The following is a 22,128-nucleotide window of genomic DNA, read 5'->3' on the forward strand; positions in this document are numbered from 1 at the left end:
CTTTCTGATGCAGATGAGAATGCTGTCAATTAACAGACCCTGCAAGCTTACAAAAAGCATTCACTAAGGTAGAGAGCCCAGCTAAAGTATACTACACCAACACCCTCTTTCACTGGCAGGAAGTACAATTCACAGGACACACCATTTGGGAACTTGTGCAGCCATTGAGCTTAATCTTCCCCCACACAACAATTCCCTCACAGGCACACTGCAGTCAGTGATGAGGCACTCACTCTTCCTGAACAGGCCACTGCACTGCTGCTCAACTAGAAAGGTTTTTCTTTTGTTGTACTGATAGTTCCAACTCTCTCTGTTTCACAGGTACTGATAAATGTCTCCCGTGTGGGGTTCAGGAAGCCAAATATACTCACTCTCCCAGCCTCCCTTAGAGCTACAGGTGGTCACGAGACCCAGTGTGAGGTCTCCTGGGTGCTTCTGACAAAGTTTCGCCCTTCTGATAAAAGGTGGCTGACCACATCTGGCACAGTAGCCCCCCGCTCCCCGCATCCTTGAGTGTAGATGCTTACACTGATGTCCACTCAATAAAAACACACATGCTCCTAGATAACTCTCGGAAGAACATACATGTAGATAGTTACAATGATTTTAGTTCTTGAGGGGGCATGTGGGTGCATTGGGGGTGACTTCTTTTTTTGTCAAGTTCAAATGATGTATTTAAACAGTAACAAAAAACATACTGCTTTTTGTTTGGATTCATTATTCAGAATTAGGCTGTTTTAGGTCTTTTCCTTCTATGTGGTTCAACTTATGAATGTCCCAATGATAGGGAAAAGAACAAGAGGAAGCTCCCCTACCCTTCTTTCTGTGCCTTCCGCTATTCTAGGTGTGAGACCAGTTTAAGTGGAAATAAAAAAATGAGGATGAAAATCAAGGCCTGGCCCTGTCTCTTCAGACAAAGCAGACAGCAGTGTTTGGACTTAACACAGCAGGATAAATAGTTTATGGTTAATTTTTCTGCACATACCTGTCTTAGTCATCTAATGCTGCTATAACAGAAATACCAAAGTGGATAGCTTTAACAAAGAGAAATTTATTCTCTCACAGCCAAGTAGGCTACAAGTCCAAATTCAGGGCATCAGCTCCAGGAGAACACTTTCTCTCTCTGTCGACTCTGGAGGAAGGTCCTTGTGATCAATCAGTCTTTCCTTGGTCTGGGAGCATCGCAGCGCAGGAACCTCGGGTCCAAAGGACACGCTCTGCTCCTGGCACTGCTTTCTTGGTGGTATGAGGGCCCCAACTCGCTACTTGCTTCCCTTTCCTTTTATCTCTTGAGAGATAAAAGGTGGTGCAGGCCACACCCCAGGGAAACTCCCTTTACATTGGATCAGGGAGGTGGCCTGAGCAAGAGTGTTACATCCCACCCTTATCCTTTTAACAACAGGCAGAGATTATGACTTAAAACACATAGGAAAATCACAACCAAGTTGACACATATTTTGGGGGGAGAGAATTCAATCTATTACAATACCATAAGAACAGTTTCCACATAAAGCATCTCTACTGACAATCTCTAACTGAGGATCTATTACATGCCCAAGAAGACCGTGTGGTGTAATGCTGAAGTGTTTTGTTGCTAACTGAAAGGTCGGCGTTTGAACTCACCAGTCACTCCATGGGAGAAAAGACCCAGCGATCTGTTCCTGTAAAGACTGCAGCCTAGGAAACCCTATGGAGCAGTTCTACTCAGTCCCACAGGGTTGCTATGAGTCAGAATCGACTCTAAGGCACACAACGACAGCAACAACAGGCCTCCCGCAGACCTACTAAGTCACAACCAAAAGGAACGTGCACTTCGGACAAGCGCCCCAGGTGACAAACTCAAGTTAAAAGAGAAAAAAATTTTTTTTTTCTCAAGAAATAAATGGGTCTCTTGGGTCTGGGGTAGTTTTACTGCTGAAATATGGAGGCACTGGTGGTTCAGTACTGATATTCTCACTTTCCAGGCAGGAGACCAGGGTTCAATTCCCAGCCAATGCACCTCATATGCAGCCACCACCCATCAGTCAGTGGAGGCTTACGCGTTGCTACGATGCTGAACAGGTTTCAGCAGCACTTCCAGACTGAGGTGGGCTAGGAAGAAAGGCCTGGCAACCTACTATGAAAATCATCCAGTAAAAACCCCATGGATCACAACAGTCTGATCCAGAACTTATCACGGGAATGGCTCAGGAGTGGGCAGCATTTCATTCCGTTGTGCACGGGGTCGCCATCAGTCAGGGCCAACTCAATGCTGCTAGCAACAACTGCTAAAATGCAAGCCCACTTATTGTGTCCCTTTCTTCACCAAGTAAGAAAGATTCTAAAGAACCAAGTTAGTAGGCTCTTCTTCTTAATAACCCAGAAGAGAATCCAGCAGAAAGTCAATAAAACTAGCTCTGAATTGACAAAACCTAATGAAGGTGTCTCTCGCTACAGGGTATCTTTACCACCTTACTCCTAAATCCAAGTCTTTTTAAACTCACAGTATTCAAATCCCTGAAGGGAAACAAGACCTCCCTCCAGGGGCTGGCGAAGGCACGCCCCCGAGTCATGACTTACCCCTCAAGATGTAGTTCTGATAGTTTTGATCGGCCTCGGCTCCCACTTTAATCAAACATGTCAGACCTTCAGCCATTACGAATTCATGCACCAAGTCCTTGTCATCCTAGTGGGAAAGGAAAAAAAAGAAGACTTCAAATACTGTCCCTGTCCCTCTCCACCCCAGCTGTGTTGTTTAATCTGTCCGGAACTGTACCCCCTAATGACGATTCCACTGTATTCAAATGAGGCATCCTAACTGTTGCCCAAGAAGTCTTACAACTAGTCTTCACATTGTTGTTCACCAAAGACCAATTGTTGCCTTCTGGGCAGTCTAATAAAGATAAGGCAAATGAACCCCCTGAGGGCAGGAATATTTATAGCGCTTTGTTTTTCATTCTTCAAAAATTACTAGGCTCTGCGCCCTCACAGGTCCCTATGGACTGACCACATGAATCTTGCTGGGTTTTAACTGCAGGAAATATTTGATTGCAAAACAGACACTCAAGTGAGGGATTTAAAGCCATTCGAATGTCCTAAAAGATGTCCTTAAGGACTAGTTACCATTAATGTGCTTGGCTGCTAACCAAACGGTTAGAGTATGAGTAGGAATGGACTCGACAGCAACTGGCAAAGATCCTGGTTATAAGGGTTGTACAAATGTCTCTGAGGACATAAGCAAGCAGTCTCTCCAACATTCCGCATGCTTCTGCTTTTAGAACCGGTGAGGAGGCAGGGCACAGGGTGGGCCCTTCAGCTGGAGCGGCCACACCGTTCCTCAAAGAGCTGCCTCTGTGAGTGACAGACCTGGTCACAGAAGGCAGGACAGGGAAAGAACCTCAGAAATATCTAATCCGGGCATCTAATCCCGTGGTCCTCAAAGTGAGGTCTCCAGATGGGCAGCATCAGCATCACCCAGGAATCTGTCAGAAATGCAAATTTTCCGGCCTCACTCCAAACCTAATGAGTAGGAAACTCAACAGTGTGGGCCCAGTGAGATCTGAGGTCTGTATCAGGCAAACCCTCAAAGTGATTCTGAGGGGCTCAGGTGGTTCTCAGCCCTGCCTCCTGCACATTACAATCCCTGGTGTTGTTGTTAGGTGCCCTTGAGTGGCTTCCGACTCATAGCCACCCAAAGTACCACAGAACGAAACGCTGCCTGATCCTGCACCAGGCTTAGAATCCCTGGAGAGCATTTAAAACAAATAGGAAGCAGGGCCCCACCCAGATTGATTGAATCAGAATGTCACAAGTTTTGCTACTAAAACCCCCAGGTAATTCCAAAGGGCAGCCAGTTTGAGAACCACTCCATCTAATCCTACCTTCTCTTCGCAGATAAAGACATCAAAACTCAAGCACGGCAAAAAAAAAAAAAAAATTGGCCAAGATCACATAACCGCATCGAGCCAGTCCCCAGGCCTTCTGACCTCAAGCCCAGTACTCTCTGTAGTACCAAGTTCTGTGGAGTTCTATGAACAGGGATTATTTTTCACTGCTGTATCAGGAGATTTCCTCCATTGGACAAGGCCCTTGTCTCAAACGCATCCAGAATAAGGTTGGAACAGTCATCTTAAATTATAACAACAAAGCAAAAATAAAAAAAAAAAAAACCTCAATGATGTAAACAGTAGAAAGTTTAATGGAATAATGAAAGGTTATTATTATAGTAGTAGTCAGTGGCCAGGGTTTATCTCCAAAAGAAAAGAAATAGTTTAGACACACTGGCATCTTTCTCCTGTCCCTACATGAAATCAGCCCCTTATTTTGATTTTATGGCATTTTCCAATTATATGGATGGGGGACTTGAAGGAAATGTGGGCAGGCAGGGCACAGGCCCCCTTTGAACCAAGAAAGGGTTGTGTACGTTCTGAGGGGACCCGTGGGGGAGGGGATAATGAAAGACAGCTGTGTTAACTCAGACGTTTAAGATAATCATGGCTTTGGAAAAAAGAGAAAATGGGACAATATCATGACTTTTTGGAAAATTACTTTACACTCCTATGTAAAAAGGGAATAAAAAATAATTCTCTCTCCCTCCATATCCTTTTCCACCAGCATATGCGAAAAGTGAACATTTAGATGAGCTCATGTCTCGTCAGAAAGTTTTTCCGAGCATGTAACAAATGTTTATTACTTTAACTAAAACTAGATTCACACATGACTTCATGGTGAAAAAGTGAGAACGAGCTCTCAAGAAACCACTCAGGTTAATCACTAATATTAATATAGCAGAGAATTTACTGTCTGGCAAAGGGATTGGGGGAAAAAACCGGACTGGCGAGACAGTGTTTATAAAAATAATTCAGAACCTTCACTAAAAATTATGCACATATGTAGATAAGGCAGTTAGAAAATATAAATTTATGAATAATAAACATCTTCCAAATTCACTGTGTACTAGATTTTTAATACATATCCTAAAACTATAGCATTAAGGAATGATCTTTAAAACATTGGTTTCAAACAAAATGAAATCAGAATGTTAGCACTAGCTAATAAGTGATTATTGGTACATTTCAACATTTTCTATAATAGCCACGTGATCAATTTTTTTTAAGGCCTCCTCTTAATCAAGGAATAGTCAACTCAATCCATATGAACAATGACCCTGTTTACAGGCCCTTTCAGTCTAGTTTCAAAAAGAACCTTTACACCTGGAGAACACAGAGGTGATGAAGGTGCTAACTCCTGGACGTGGGGAAGGTGGGTCCACCACCAGACGGCTTGCTGCCTGGGTAAGCCACTCAGTGTCAGGTGCATTGCTCTCCTGTGGTTTAGCGCTGTTTCGTGCACATGTGTGTGGTCTTCCAAAAACAGATGATAAACTTCTGGTTAGCAAGCACTTTCTTACATTTCTTTTAAGTCCCTCTCCTTGCCTACATCATTCTGACAAAAGGCTGCTCAAATCTACTTGTCTAATGGATAAAAAAATAGAAACAACTCCACTGAGAATTCAGAGAACAAACGCTAAGGAGGGCACATAGTAAGGGGATGTGCAACAGGAGCCTAATTTTTATTTTTTTTAGCTTTATATCAAGGAAAACTTTAAACATATACAAAAGAAGGCAGAATAGGGAACCTCATGTGCCAAGCAAATCCATCTAATTCTGTTTCAACTATAATCCCACCCCCCTCCCACTATATTATTTTAAAGCAAACCCAAACATTGCATCATTTAATCCATAAATATTCCAATACGTAACCCCAAAATATAGAAACTCTTTTTTAAATATATATTTATAATACCTAAATATAAAATTAATACCTTTCTTAATATTTTCTAATATCCAGTAAGTGATCAAATTTCCAACTGTCTCATAAATGTCATATTGTTTTTTACAGTTTGCATTAGGATCCAAATAAGATCCGCATGTGGCAATAAGCTGTTATGACTCTTAAATATCTTTCAATTAATAAGTTTTCTCCAACTCTTTTTTTTTCCTAGAAATTTACGTATGGAAGAAAGTAGGTCATTTGTCCTGTAGAGTGGCCCACAGTATGGATTACATCCCTGTGGTATAGTTTAACATGGGCCTCTCTCCTAGATAACTGATAAAAGAATCATTGCATACAAAGGTAGGATCAAATCCACGATTAATTTTGTGGGCTTGACCTTGGCCAACATCAGTGGTGGTGTGTATTTCCTTCAGAAGGCACATAGTGTCTGGTTGTATCTCATTTTCGTTATGTCAGAAGCTCCTGATGCTCAATTAATACCTAAACCGTTAAAATCCAGCGCAGTCAAGTCCATTCCGACTTGTAGTGACCCTACAGGACAGAGTAGAACTGCCCTGTAGGGTTTCCAAGGAGCACCTGGTGGATTCGAACTGCTGACCTTTTGGTGAGCAGCCACAGCACTTAATCACTGTGCCACCAGGGGTTCTGCTCAATACCTAAAAAACCAAACCACACCAAACCCAGTCCCATCGAGTCGATTCCAACTCATAGTGACCCTATAGGACAGAGTAGAACTTCCCCATAGAGTTTCCAAGGAGCGCCTGGTGGATTCGAACTGCCATCCCTTTGATTAGCAGCCGCAGCACTTAACCACTACTCCACCAGGGTTTCCAATACCTAGATGCATTAATTTATTAGGATTGCAAAATGGTGATATTCTATTATTTCTTCTTACTTATTAGCTAAAGTATTTAAACAAATCTCACAAACAAAATCAACCACAGTACGATTATTCTAAAGTTTGAAGAGGAAAAAAAGTAAGATAAAATGTGAGATTCTTTTATTTACCAGGTTTCAAAATTAGCTGCTTCACTAGTACCTTACCAGTGGTGACTAATCTATTATTATTTTTAGTATCATTATGAGTTCATCTATTAAAACTTACCCAATGTGTTTCAATCTACTGCAATTAACATCCTTATTGATGTTATATTGTCCCATCTTTAACCAGTCAGTAGGAGACCCTTCGACTTGCTCCTGAGTTCTACTGGCATTGACACTCCTAACAGTGATATCGTCCCTGCTTTCTGTATGATAAGCTGCTCCAAGTTTACTTTATACATTTCCTACTCCAGACCTGGAATCAACCATTTCTTCAAGGAGCCCTGGTTCCTTTTGTTACTTTAAGATAAAAATCTCAGTGATAATGGGTGCTCTGTGCTAATGGATTGATCATTGTTGTTAGTCCTTAGACAGAGCTAGAAACATTGTTTGCTTGTTTGTTAAGATAAAATGCACCATGGTTTCATTCTGATATTTCCAGTTAAACTCAGAGATACAGAATTTATAACTTAAACTCCTCTACTTTTCTATCTTCTTCCTCTCACATACCGAGAATCTTAATTCTTAAGAATCCTAGAAATGGCAGAATTAAAATCACACACACACCAGTCTCAGAATAGCAATATCAACACTATCACCACCAATATGATGACCTAGTTATCTAATGCTGCTATAACAGAAATACCACAAGTGGATGGCTTTAACAAAACGAAATGTATTCTTTCACAGCCTAGGGGGCTGGAAGTCCGAATTCAGGGTGCCAGTTCCAGGTGAAGGTTCTCTTGTCGGTTCTGAGGGAAGGTCCTTTGTCATCAATCTTCCACAAGTCTAGGAGCATCTCAGTGCAGAAATCCTGGGTCCAAAGCACACGCTCTGCTCCTGGTGCTGCTCTCTTCAGCTCCACCTTCCAGGCTCTCTGGGATGGCAACTCTGCTCCCTCACCTTTAGACAGCCCCATTCTGAGTGGCCACCCCACCCCCTCAACCCCAGCAGGTCCTGTTCTTCCCCTTGGATGCGGCAGCCCTGGCCCCTCGGCTTTGGGTGGCAGCCCCATTCCATTGGTACATGTTAACAGAAGCCCCATACTCTTAAACCAAGTTGGCTAAGATCCAAATCATTGAAACAGAGAAGGCCCTGCTTCCCATACCTTCCAACAGTTCTGCTGATCTATGAGCTGCTCCAGGGATGGTCTTTTTCTTTTCTTGAAGGACAAGAGATGTAGCTCCTTTGGCCTGTTTCCTGCCTGTAGAATTCCAAGATGCAGACAGCACTCTTTCCTTTTGTTCTTTTTCTGTCCCCTTCAATCTAATCTAACGGGTTTTCTGCTGTGGTAGTTGGTTAGATCCATCAGTCACAGGTTTAATCTCTTTAACAAATGATCGTGTAGCCAGGTCCTTGGTGAACATTCTAGGACATGTGTCCTTAGTTTGTACAACAGAAATTTCTACATCTTTAAGTTCTGTTTTCATTTTGCACAGTTCATTTTTAAGTCCATCTCTTTCCTCTCCCATTTTACTATAAGCAGCAAAGAGAAACTATGCAGCCCCTTTAAGGTCTTGCTTAGAAATCTCATCAGTTATCCAAGTTCATCACTTACAAGTTCTACCTTTCACCAAATATTTGAACATAATTCAGACAAGTTCTTTGCCACTGAATAAAAGCATTGCCCTTCCTTCCACTGTTTAATCATATGATCATCATTTTCTTTTAAAGCCTCACCAGAAGCACATTTAATATCCACATTTCTAGCAACATTCTGTTGCTGGCACCATATGTATTCTCTAAGACAGCAGAGACTTTATAGCTCTCCTCACTTCCCTCTAAGCCCTCACCAGAACTGCCTTTGACATCCATAATTCCACCAATAGTCTCTTTAAAGCAACCTAGGCTTTTACTATTAGGCACCTTAAAACTCTCCTGGGCCTCTATCCATTACCCAATTCCAAAACCACTTCCACATTTTAGTTATCTGCTAGAGCAGCACCTCATTCTTCTAGTACCAAATTCTGTCTTAGTTATCTAGTGCTGCTATAACAGAAATACCACAAGTGGGTGGCTTTAACAAACAGAAGTTTATTTTCTCACAGTTTAGGAGGCTACAAGTCTGAACTCAGCATGCCAGCTCTAGGGGAAGGCTTTCTTTCTCTCTGTTGGCTCTGGAGGAAGGTCATTGTCTCTTCTGAGCTTCTGCTCCTTGGTGATCTTCATGTGGCTTGGCATCTCTCTTCCACCATCTCTCTTTCTTTTACTTGCTTGCTTAATCTCTTTTGTGTCTCAAAAGAGACTGACTCAAGATACACTCTACACTAATCCTTAACATAACAAAAATCCTTTCTCAAATGGGTTTGCCCAGTGCCGTCCAGTAACCACAGATATAGAGATTTACAACATATAATTTTGGGGACATAATCAATATGGAAACCCTCGTGGCATGGTGGTTAAGTGCTATGGCTGCTAACCAAAGGGTTGGCAGTTCGAATCCACCAGGTGCTCCTTGGAAACTCTATGGGGCAGTTCTACTCTGTCCTATAGGGTTGCTATGAGTCAGAGTCAACTCGACGGAACTGGATTTGGGTTTTTGGTAATTCAATCAATAACAGAAGTAACATGGAATCAGGATTAAATTGGAAGTAATAGGAACAGGGTCAATGTCTGGAAGCACAAAGGTAAGGTCTGGAAGGCTTCCCTTTTCAGTGTGGAACCGGTCGCGCTCGCTCTCTCTCTCTCTCTCTCTCTGTCAGTCTCTCTCTCCTGGGCCTCTGACCATTTTTAGTGTTACAGTCCTTGACCGTATTACAGCACTCTTAGCTCTGCTGGGAAGTCTTCTGCCCAAAGGTGCTCAGCTCTCACTCTCCCTCTCTCTCTGCTTCTTCTCTCTTCTCTTGGCCTCTTCTCCTTCCCTCTTCACTATCTCTGTGGGGTTGGCTCCTTATATAGGCAAGTGGCTCAATTCTATTGGCTGGATTTTATGCACCTTGTTTGCATAGTAACCTACCAATTCCCTAGCTGGGCTAAGCTGACCAACCCCCTTGCAAGTGGCTCCATCTATTTGCAAAATAAATGACATTTTCTGTGGCAGGGACCAGCTAATCCCTAACTGTAACAAAGGCAACTGTAACAAGTCCTCAGGGCCCAGGGAAAAATCTCCCTAGCTGTTTTTTCTCTCTTTTTCACAGAATCCAGGCAAAAGGCCACATAAAGAAACTCATTTCACCATAATGACTGTAAGCCACTGACAATTTTTTTGCAGTTCTTTTTGTTCTTCGGGTATTAAGGGCGTACAAATTACAGGGTTTTAAAGTCACTTGGAATAATTCCTCTCTGTGTGGCTCTGCCACCAACTGGAGACTCAGATAGGTGAACACAGGTTTTGAAAGAAGTCAAAGCTTACAACATAGACAAAAGGTGGGCTGAGGAACTAGAAGAGTCAGAGTGGGGAGTGTCATGAAGTGTGGCCCTCTGGTGGCACAGTAAGAGTCCAGCCCAACAGTAGTCAGGGCCCTTAGTTAGGAGAATGACATAATGGAGAGGGGATAGTTTTGCTTTGTTCAGCTAAGTAACAGGGAGACACAGGTGGATACATTGGAAATGGAACAGTTGGACAATTATTTAGTCACCATTGCATTTACTAGAGGCAGGAAAAACTGAAGACGTTGACATCTGCTAGAATGTGGTACCAGACACTGTGCTGGGTACCAACAATCCAGTAATAAAAATCCAGCGAGCTGGCAGACTACTGGACTTGGACAACTACCCTGTTGTAGCTTAAGTTCTATACTAGAGGTAAGCACAGGGTATGTTAGGGGCATGTGGAGGACCCTGACTGGGGTGAAGGAGTCATTTAGGGGAAGAGTTCCTGGCAGGAAGAGGAGATACCAGGATCAAAACTGGGAGACATGGAGAGTGGATGTGGGGTGGCAAAGCATTCTGGGGAAGAAGCAATAGGTCCAGAGCCAATGGTGCAAAAGAGAACAGGCATGGCTTCTCTAGGAATTCAATTGCAGGTAGAACTTAGGATGTTACCAAACACAGAAAGGTAGCCAGCAGAGGCCAGGTCAAGAAGGGCTTCAATGCTATACTGTGAAATTCAGATGTAACCCAGAAGGCAACATGGAACCAGAAGAGAACGACTTCCTCAAATCCCTCTGTTAGGAAGCTGAAGAACAGACTGAGATGGGGAGGACTAAACCCAGATACTGCCCATGGACAGCTGTGGTAATTTTCCAGGTGAGATAAGAAAAGGTCTGAACTATAGAAGAGCTCTAAACCCCAAGGCATTTCTTTTTTTTTTTTTTAAATCAACTAATATTTATTGAGGCATTATCGTAAACACTTTAAAAAGAATCTCCTTTTTTTTCAATTGTACATTAGGTGAATGTTTACAGAGCAAATTAGATTCCCATTCAATAACCCCAAGGCATTTCTGAGATATGCACCATGAGGCAGCAATGACAGCCAGACTCCAACCTGGAGCTGTCAGAAGAAGAGAAAGAAAGGACTCATCTCCAAAAATGCGGGCACTGAGAAGGGAATCTGCTCTGGGAAAAAGATGAGGGTGTGACTGAGCAAGTTTAAGGAAGAACAGGATGAGAACATGCAGATGGGATGGTTTTTGGTCTGTCTTTTTCCCCACTGCCCCTCAGACAGGCAGAAACTCATAAGGGGTAAAGCCACTCTGGCTACAACTATCACCAACAAAGCAAATCTTTTAAGGATGTGGATAAGACAAGAACTGAGGAGACAGGGAATATAGTCTAGAGTTCAAAATCATAACAGAAAGCAACAGTGACCCTAGACAGACATGAACTCATACAAATGTCATCTTATCCAAGAATCTACCTCCTGAGCCTGCCCAAGCAGAGTGGCCTCCTCCTCTTCCCCTAGCTCTTTGTCTCTCTCCTCTGAGGTATCACATGGGTGACAGTCTTGGAGCTTGGCTGCACACCTGTCCTAGCTGAGGAGAGACAGATAAGGCGAGACTCAAAAGAGAGACTTCCACGTGTGCACACGGGGCAGCAAGGTTTATGATAGCAAAACACTGGAAATCAGCCAAATTGTCTGCCAGTAGAATGAATAAAACAACTTGTTGTTTAGCCATACAGTGGAATGCTTGACCAGAGCTACGTTGGTCAAGGCTACATCTGTTCCATTCTCATTAAGTAACATAAAAACATAGATATAAAGCTAATGCCACACAATATCACATATTGTTGGTGAATATTTACCATTAGTACAGAAACTTGCATGCACGTGATAAACACCAAATTCAGCATTCAGCAGAGAGGGGGCCGAGGGATGGGGGTGGGGCAATTAGGGTGGTGGATGTTGCAGAGCAGAACACAGGACTTCAATTATATCTGTAAAATAATTTTCTTTTTAAAAAATCTAAAATAAATATGGAAAATGCTACCAGTGCTGTCAAGTCGATTCCGACTCATAGCGACTAGGATTTGATAAAAGTTGTCTTTACTTTTTATTATGTTTGAAATAATTGATATGGTTAAAAAAAAAAATACTCAACTGATATTCTGACCTAATTTATATGATAATCTAAAGAGATTTTTCTCTTTGTAATGATTAAAAGGTATAATAAGCTTGTCTGTATCTAATTTCGTAAGTAATGCAAAAACAGGGTCTAAGGGTGTTCTTTTTTTTTTTGCTTTTTACCTGAAATATCTGCTTCAGAGAGAAAAGGGCCCTTCTTAAATCTCGTCCGCTGGAGTTGTACAGTTTTTCTGAAATAAAGAATACAACAAATAAAGTTAATTGAACAGAAGCAATGGATGGAAAAAACAGACACTGACATGAACGTTTTAGAACTTCCACCGTAAAGGTGACTAAAACGTATCCATTTTGTTTAGCATACAGACCTCACCTACAATAGTATCAAGAATGTTTCATACACATACCTGAGCTGTTACAGGTAGGAGGGAGAGGCGGTGAGTGAATTGTGGACAATGGTGCCCAGATTTGCATCCTCAGCACCACCCACCCTCTCCCCAGATTTCTATTTTTTGATGTTTAGAGATAATTTCTACTTGATAACCAACTAAACCCAGAAAATTAACATTGGCAAAACAAAACTCACCCTTCCACCTCAATTAGGGTTCCTTCGTTGCCTTACAGGCCCTGGACCACCATGCTGTTTGTGTCTGGACTCAGAAAGCTTGTGGTGCCTCCATTTTGCTGGGGTCTGAGGGTTGTCTCGAATACTCCTGTGGGCCCAGGGCCTCCCCAGGCAGCACAAGAAACCCAAGGGCAGCACGGTGGCTCTAGGAACTGACCATCTGCCTCAGCAATGACCCTGGAGGTAGTAACACACCCTTAGCTCGGCCTGTGGTGTTGGTTCTCAGTCACATTCAAGGTCATGTCCTGGCCCTGGACAAGGCAGACGTGAGAAGTCCTACCTTAGTGCTCTCTGGCTTGAGATTCAGGCCAACTTCTATAACACCATTGCTCCCTCAGTCACATTTAACAATATGTGCATGTTGCAACAACAACAACCATTTGAACAACAACTCATTCAGCCTTTGTGAACAAGGAACTAAGCTTAACACAGGACCGGCCCTCCAGAGGTCCCCATATAGCAGAAGAGCCAGTAAGCATACAGCGTTTACTAGTTAGCCAGTGGGATGGCGTTGCAATGTGCAAAAGGTACACAGGAGAAAGGGAGAGGCCAGCTCTTCGGGTGCATGTAGGGCACCTGGAAGCCTGGATTCTGCTACCTCCCCAGAACCCATGCTTGGCCCTGACTCAGGCAGCTCAGGTGCCAAAGGTTGGATTCCTGGCATTGGATGTCAGTTCTTTCCAATATAAATTATTCAACACATATTTACTGAGTACCTGCCGGGCACTGTCCTAGGCACTAGAAGTACAGTAGTGAACAGCGGAATTAGTAAGAACATAGGCTAGGTATTCTGACTGCCTGAGTTCTAGACCTGGAACCAACTGTGTGACCTTGGGCAAAGTACTTTCCCTCTCTAAGCAAAATGGGATGAGACACTGAAAATGGGAACAGACAACAATGTATTTAGAGAAAAAAAGTTTATGTTAAATCAAGCACTGATATAATGGAATGAAATGCAAAATTTATATAAAATGTTTAGATAGAACACAAGATTTCAAAGTATTGTCATGCTGGTGGCTGCCACTTTGGGTGGGGTGGCAGAGCCATGCTCCACCCTTGTGTAAGTGGTATGGACTTGGGTGGAAGGCTTGGATTACACAGATCTAGAAGAGTATCACCACTGTGTCACACCTGGAGAAAAACCCCCATCCCTGGTGAATGCTTCTCCTTCCAGCTTCCACAGCTAGCATCTTAGAATCCTCAAATCCTGGAGAAACGAATTTAATTTTTCCCACTGTTATTTCTAACACCTAACAACATCACTTGTAACAAATAAGAATAAAGCTATCATATGACAGTAGGGGGCTACGTATACCCTGAAGAGGAGGACCAGATTTACCTAATCCAGGAGGAACACTGGTGGAAGAAACGGTCAATTCTAGGTACCTCTTCACAAGGCTTTGGTTAGAATGTCTTGCTTAAATGCTACTGGATGACAAGCAGAATCATGTCATAAGTGGACTCACAATATCATGGTTACAATCTCCTTTAGTTAGCAGTAATTCTTTCATGGCTTCTCATTTATCTAATGAAGACCATGATTAGTTGGGTTCTGTTTGTTAAGGCTTTACTACTTAGAGCTATTGTAAAAATAATCAAGACTATGTTTTAAAAGGAAAATATTATAGCTACAAATGATTGCTGTGAGGCATGGAACCCCCCTTCAGTAAACAATTTGGCCTTTACTCCCAGTTCCTGAGAGCCAGACCACACCTGAGGCCAGTGAGTGGAGCCTGGGCAGATCAAGAGGGACCACCTGGGAGCCCGACGCTGGCTAAGCCCCAGAAGGCATGATGAAACCTATCGTGGCCACGTGATGAGGCCAATAAAAGCCTTGGAAGATGGAGACTCAGTGGAACTTTCTGGGTAATAATTTCCAAATATTATTGACTTCACTTTAGTTCTTTTATGGTCAGACACAATATTTTGTATGATATCAATTCTTTTAACTATATTAAGATTTGTTTTATGGCCCAGAATGGTCTATCTTGGTGAATGTCTCATGCACGCTTCAAAAGAATGCATATTCTGCTGTTATTGGGTGAACCGTTCTAAAAATATCCATTGTATCAAGTTGGGTGATAGTGGGGTTTTTTGAGTGTATTTTATGTTCTCCCTGATTTTATGTCTACTTATTCTGTCAATTAATAATAGAGGAGTGTAGAAGTCTCCACCTCTTAAGAGTGGATTTATCTATTTTTCCTTTCAATTCTATGAGTTTTTGCTTTAGATACTCATAAGCTTTGTTGTTAGATGCATCCACATTTGGGATTGCCTTGGCTTTCTGGTGAGGTGATCTTTTATCATTATGTAATGTCATTCTTTATCCCTGGCAATGTTCCATGAGTCGGAACTGACTCAATGGCAACTAACAACAACTAGGACCAAAGGCCACATTGTTTATGGCAATGGGATTGCACACCTCACAGCAGTCATACAAAACATATATATATGTTTTTATATTTAAAGTGGGTTTATTGTAGACAGCATTTAGTTTATCCAATCTGACAACTTCTGTCTCTTAATTGATATGTATTCACTGTATTTTTAACATATAGGACATCACAACTGACTCCTTGGTGGCACCAGAAGACCTCAGGGAGGTTCTGATGGTGCTCCCCACCCTTAGATAAGAAACACCCTTGTACAAATGCCAAAGCTATCTTTGGTACCAAAAAATTCTCCCCTTCCTTTTTCTGGCAAATGCCTTTCAATTAAAACAAAGTAGAATTTATATTGGAGGGCTTCCATTCCTATTGTCTTTACTTACTTATTCCAAATAAAGCTGGATAATAAAATACTACTTTTCCTAGATAATAATTCTTTTTCATACAAGAGAGTTATCACTGTAGTCTTAGAGGGAGTGTCACAAACTTCAAATGTAGTTTAGTTTTTTTAATATCAAAGCTCAAAACATCAGCTAAGGACATTACATATTTTGGCTGACAAGTCATTTAAAACATTTTGCTTTTAGATTCCATACACTGTTAAAGCACTAAGCAAGATCTGTATCAGAAATCCCACCATCTGTCATCTGTTAAGTTGTAGCTTCTTTTACCCTTCATACAAATGACTGGAAGCAAAGCTGCATTTTTGTGAACAAAGATAGCCTCTCCCAAATACTGCCAATTTTTTATTTTTCTGTGTAATCAACATTTTAACAAATGTCATGCCATCATGTTTGATATAAAAATGACCAAATATTCATTCGAAGGGACACAACTCTAAAGCACTGTTTTTTGAAAAAGACAACTCAACAAGATATTCTCTCTCTACTAAGAACCAACGCCATTATACAAAATGAAATCACAGTGCTTAATTAAAACTCAAAATTGCCATTTGTTTTTAGAAAGATAGTGGTATCAAAAAGCCTCTATGCCCAGTCTGACTTGTTCTGTTCATTCCTAACACACATTTTATGAGACACCACAGTATACCTAGGAGCTTAGGAAGGATCAAGGATGCTTGTAAATGACATATATTTTGTCACTTTATGAAACGTACCATTCCTGCTGGTGGAAGATGAGACATCACGTCCAAACCAACAACTGCTGATAGCCCTTGGATGTGGCTCAAGAGAGGCCTGCACAGGCCAGAGGAGAAGCCCTCCTTCCCACGACCCAGATCCTGGCTTCCTTGCTGCACAGCTAATGATGCCATGGGAGGCTGATCTGGATAGTGGCTACTCTGAGTTCAAGAAACCGAGCATTGCATTTGTGTTGCATCCAGGCCTCTCCATACAGAAAGTCTGACTCACCATGTCTCTGCAGGCCCCTTCAGCTTAGGCTAGAGTATGAAAGGCTCACCAAGGCACAGTGTCCAGCCTGCCAGCTTCCCAAGAGGATGCTTGACCTCAGTCTTGGATCTGTTTTCTACTGAACTTGGATCCCTCCCCTTCTTTAGAACCAGCCTATCCATGCAGAATTCAGGTGTGATTCTCAGTCCTGGGCTGTGTGGGTATGTGCAAAACTTCTCAGACACGGGATGACTGGTAACCTTGCTGTACTCTTGTCCTGCCATCAGTCTCTGGCTGGGTCTGTTCTTGCACGTATGTGTGTGCACAGATGACTTCAGCCTGTGGATGGTTGGAGCAGTGCATGCCTGTACACTGTGAAGACTACCCTAATGGGCCTCAAGGAAGGCAATCCCCAGTGTATTCAACAGGCAATGGAAAAGAACGCAGACTCCCTATGGGAGCAGGAGGAGGGGCCTGGAGCCCACCCTAAGCCAGCAAGAGAGCAGCTCCAGAAGCTTCGTCTGTGAGGTATGCCAACTTATTCCATGACTTCATAGAGGTTCTCCCTTTTCCTCTTTGTCCACCTCAGCTGGAAACACAGCTAATAGGGAAGAGTATAAGGAAGGAGATGGTCCCTGCAGCCCCAGACTCAGCTCAAGAGCTCTAAGTCAGAGTACTAAGGACAGGGTGTCTGAATGAATAAAAATGAATGTGGGTCCCTTCCTGGTAAATATCAAAACAGCACAACAGTAAAACTCAAAGCAAGAGCCTCATCTGTAAAATGAGGGGCTGGGATCAGGTTGAAGACCACAGGTTTGCCATTCTCCTAATACTTTGGGATTGCCAGGTGGAAGGTGTGCCAAGAGGACCACCTGAGCACAGCCCCAAGGGAGAGCTAGCAGTTCATGAGAGTTTCGGTTGTTCAAGATCGCCTGGAAGATGCGGTGCCAGTTCCCGCATCGGGGAGATGTGTGTGTGCGTGGGAGAGAGGTGATGCTACATCCATTATTTTTAGCCTCAGCACAGCCCATACTTGGCCAATTAATGAAAGAAGGAACGTGTGCATTTCTTCTCCTGCCCCATGCCAAGTTCAATCTGCACAGGGTGCCACCATTTGTATACATTAGCCTTTGAGTTAATGGCAATGAGGAGCCTACAGTGGTGGGGAGAAGGAGGAGTTGTAATCAGAATGTTATCTGTTAAAGTTCTTCTGACTGCCCTCACCGCACCTTTTCACTCCATATTTCTTGCCTTTAAAAATGAAATTTGTTCCTTTAAGAGATTCAATTAATGTGTTACACTCTAAACTAGCTTATAATAGCAAGGACTAGAGAGCAAATTAATTAAAGGCCATTGGGGACCATTCCTGCTTAGTCGCTGAGAGACCCCCCTGTGGCCCACAAATACCAGTGCTTAAAGGCACAGCCAAAGGGGTGCTGTGCTTCCTGCTCAGCCAAGAGAGCAATGAAGAAAACCTCAGTACGTGGAGAAAGAAAGACCAAAGCACTAGAAGCAACTGGTGAGAAAACGGAAGGAAATTTACATCGGTGAAAGAATGTGGAGGCAAGAAGTCAAAACCACCTTTGGGAATTTCAAGGATAAGAGGAGAGTGAAAGGTCTATCTACAACATCCGGCTTCCAGGCTCACAGAAGTCACTGATGTTAAGACTAATTATCACGGTACATCCTTCTCTCACCAAGTGGTGAACACATCAGCCAAGCACTCCATGGGAGCACCTGAACCAAGCACCCAGAAGGCTCCCCTCTGTACAGGTGAGACAATTACCTTCCTTTTAGGCTGCTGCAAAATATACCACATTTTGAGAGACGTATTCCTAGCAAAATGCCCAAGCCTACACTCAAAAATCTGTTTGCACTACCTACAGAGAATATTGCCCTCAGAATTTCTCGGGTGCAGCAATGATAAATGGGCCTCTCATTTGCCAGGTGTTTAGCTGTGTGACAGTTGCTCTCAGACTCACCAATCAGAGAGCTTCGGTGAGGAACAAAAACTCTGTGAAACAGGACAAAGATAGCTTGCAGAAATCGGTGGCCAAGCCTGGTTTGTGCTATTTTTCCGAGCCAGAAAGCATGCAACCCAAGTAACTGTTAGCACTGGGTGAGCTGAAAAGAATTCCACCCCAGAAATTCTTCCTATGGATTCAAATGTGCCGCACAATCCCCTGGTGACCAGGAAATACAGCCCATTTCACCCTCCCTCTATTGCTTCATTATTACGTACTGATATTTTAGAGAAAAAAGTGGCATGGTAAAAACTTTATTTTTCAGTGAAAAAATCTGTTTGGTCAGACTTCAGAAATCATTCTTCCCAATGAATTTTTAAGCTTTTTGGAGCCATGGGCTCATTTGAAAGTCAGATCAAAGTTGTAGGAAAGCGTTCAGACACATAAAATGTTGCACCCAGTTCCAGAGGGTACAGGTACTCAGAAGCTTTGTGTGGACCTTTGGGGGATTCTATGGGCCATGGGGTAAGAATCCCTAATCTAATCCAACATCTTTACTTTACAGGTGAAGAAACTAAGGCCACAGAAATGAAATAACCAGCCCATGTCACGTAGTTACTGGCCCCAGTGCTGGGATTGGAGGATTGGGATGAGGGGAAAAATAAGTGAAAATGGCTAATGGAAGTGGAATTGACCATACGTTCTATTCATAAAATAAAAATGTGGTAAACAACTGAGCCACTCAAACTTGCTCACCCTCTAATCATGACATTCATGTCACCATGTAAATTCAGACAGAAACACACACACGTACAAAGGTAAGAGCTTTTGTCCTGGGGAGGGGGTTTCCATGAGAACCTGACTCACCACTTCGGCCCATGGGGATGGAGAATAGGGGATGAGCAAGGGTAATCCCTAATTAGTGGTGAGACAGACCATTTAGCTCAAGGATGAAGAGGTTAAACGTGACCCAGGACAAGGTCGTGAGACCTTGTCCTAGTTACCTAGGGCTGCCATAGCAGAAATACCACAAGTAGGTGGCTTTAAAGAACAGAAATTTATTTTCTCACAGTTCAGGGGCTGGAAGTCCAAATCAGGGCATGACTCTAAAGGGACATCCTTCCTTGTCTGCAGCCCAGTGAGTTCCTTGGCATTCCTCAGTGTTCTTTGGCATCTATCTTCCCCTCGTGTGTCTCTGTGTGTATTCTGCTGTTTTTATAACTCAGCAGTGATTAAGTTAGGAGCCACCCTACTCTGGTATAACCTCTTTAACACAACAAAAGAAAATCCCTATTTCCAAACAGGGTCATACTTACAAGTACCAGATTTCAATACATATTTTTAGGGAATACAATTCAATCCACGACAGACCCGAAGAGACAGAAGACTGATTAAGGAGACCTTATTTAACCCAAATTCCTTTGGAGTAGACTCATACTTTTAATACTTATGAGTAACACAATCCTTATAGTAATCCTTAATCGATTATATACTAAATAGGTACTATGCTGAGCACTAGGGTCACAGAGGTAAGTGAAGACAGTTTCAGCCATCAAAATAGTTTAAGGCTTAGTGGGGACACAGATATATCCACAAATAATGGCAATGCCATGTGAGAATGGCCGTACTAAGGGACCACAGAGGAAGGAGTGGCACCACCTGTGAATCTGGGGCTGGAGAATAGAGCTTCAGGGGAAGTGACATTGAAGAGGCTTTGAAGGCTAAATAAAAATTAACTATGGTGAAAGTGCTGTGAAAAAGGGGAACCAGAGGTAGAGAAGAACCTAGACAGCTGGAAAGGGAAGCAGGGTGATCAAAGAAGATGGCCACTTTAGAGGGTCTGGTACATCAGCAGGAGTGTAACGGTAGGGTGATCATGCTGGAGATGCAGGGACAGCCCATGCTGGGAGGGCCCCATGATGCAATGCTGTGCAGTTTCAACTTTATGCCTCACAGGCAATGACAGAGGGCCCCAGAGGGATTTTAAACAAAGAAGGAATCTGAGGAGACAGAGCTTTATCAAGCTCACTGCCAGCACGGCCAGCTGGGGCAGATAGATTAGAGTGGGGGAGTGGCTAGAAGCAGAAACCAGTTAGGAAACTTTGGACTAGCCTGGGCAAGGGGTGGTGAGCCTGGACTTGAAGAGTGGGGATAGCAAGGAAGGCTGACTTGAGAGATATTCAGGAGACAGAACCAATGGAACATGGGGAGTGAAGGAGTCCCAGACCTCCAGCTTGGGCAACTGGATTTGTAGATAGGGAGGCCACTCCCTGAGAAACGGGACACAGATGAACACACGCAATCTCTGCCAGCAAGCACTGCCACTGCCACTGCCCCAAATGGACCCACTCGTAAGACAGCTGAACACTGTCCTTGATTCTCTGGGTGCCCATCTGGGGTCAGAAGAGGCCCTGCTCTTGGCCCTTCATGCCTCAGCCTGCAGTAGTTGTTTTCCTGCTTCCTCTACCTCACCACTCCCTGAATGCCAGGTCAGCTCTTCCTGGAGAAGCCCTCTTCACCTTCCCAAACCCTTCTCTGTAAATTCATGGTATTCGCCTGTATTGTAACACTTGCCACAAAGGGCTGCCCCTGCTGTACGCAAGTGTTACAACTGTGGCAACAGTTTTGATGATTGTTGTCTAGTACTTGAGTTGTCTCTTTTTTAGTCCTACAGTCATCCATTGTCCTCGTTTTTGTCATAGAGTCAGTATTCATCAAATACCCTCTACGTGTAATGATTCTTTTGCAACTCTACCACCTCACTAAACTGTTAGCCCCTTGATGGAGTTTATATTCCCAGTACCTAATACCTCAAAAAACGATTCATTAACTAATGGGTCAAGTTGACTGTGAGGGCTGGAGAGAACCCATACAATATAGGTTCCCAACGCGTACAACATCTGGCCCAGTCACAACTTTATGATTTAGCAAATCCTTGGTGGCACAGTGGCTAAAGAACTCGGCTGCTAACCAAAAGGTCAGCAATTTGAATCCACCAGCCACTCTTTGGAAACCCTATGGTATCACTATACGTCAGAATTGGCAACAGGTTTTTGTAAGAATATTCTGGAGTCTTCGTTTCTATGAGTGGGCCCAGCCCCACAAAGACATGGCCCCATTCTTCCAAGTCCCTCTGGCCACATTGCCAAAGAAGACCTGAAAATTATACCCAAAGGTAGGCCTCACAGGAAGTGAGATGCCGAGAGCCTGGAGATTATTAAAGGCTCCCTGCTCTTTACAACCCCTTCTGCACACGTGGCATTTCCACTAGTCCTCTTTTCATGCACTCTTTTGTGATTTCCCCAGAGCCATCTCCATCCAGGCTGTCTTCCCTCCAGTCCCTGGCAGTGTCTGGCACAGGGCTGGTGCACTGTAAACATGGGCGGATGTACATGTTATACTGTTGAAAGCCAGAGATCTGTTCAGCTGGCCTTCAAAAGTTCCAGGTATGTCTATGCATGTGCCTTGCGCAGGTTTGTAGCCTGCTCTGCAATACCAAAGGGCAGGGCAAAGAGAACTTTAAG

At 43.2% G+C, this 22,128-nt stretch overlaps 1 protein-coding gene across 1 annotated transcript in view; it reads right to left on the reverse strand.

Annotated features, from left to right (window-relative positions):
• Nucleotides 1-1,764: 1,764 nt before the first annotated feature.
• The window catches only part of LOC135232859 (FH1/FH2 domain-containing protein 3-like), a 236,060-nt gene continuing 215,696 nt past the window's right edge, over nt 1,765-22,128 (reverse strand). The window contains exons 4-5 of the mRNA XM_064294596.1: nt 12,445-12,512; nt 1,765-2,665 (exon numbers count right to left, since the gene is read on the reverse strand). Coding sequence (XP_064150666.1) covers nt 2,549-2,665; nt 12,445-12,512 — 185 coding nt within the window. The 3' untranslated portion in view covers nt 1,765-2,548. The remainder of the gene's footprint in view (nt 2,666-12,444; nt 12,513-22,128) is intronic.

This window comes from Loxodonta africana, chromosome 11, assembly GCF_030014295.1.
Source record: "Loxodonta africana isolate mLoxAfr1 chromosome 11, mLoxAfr1.hap2, whole genome shotgun sequence".
Classification (NCBI taxonomy): domain Eukaryota; kingdom Metazoa; phylum Chordata; class Mammalia; order Proboscidea; family Elephantidae; genus Loxodonta; species Loxodonta africana.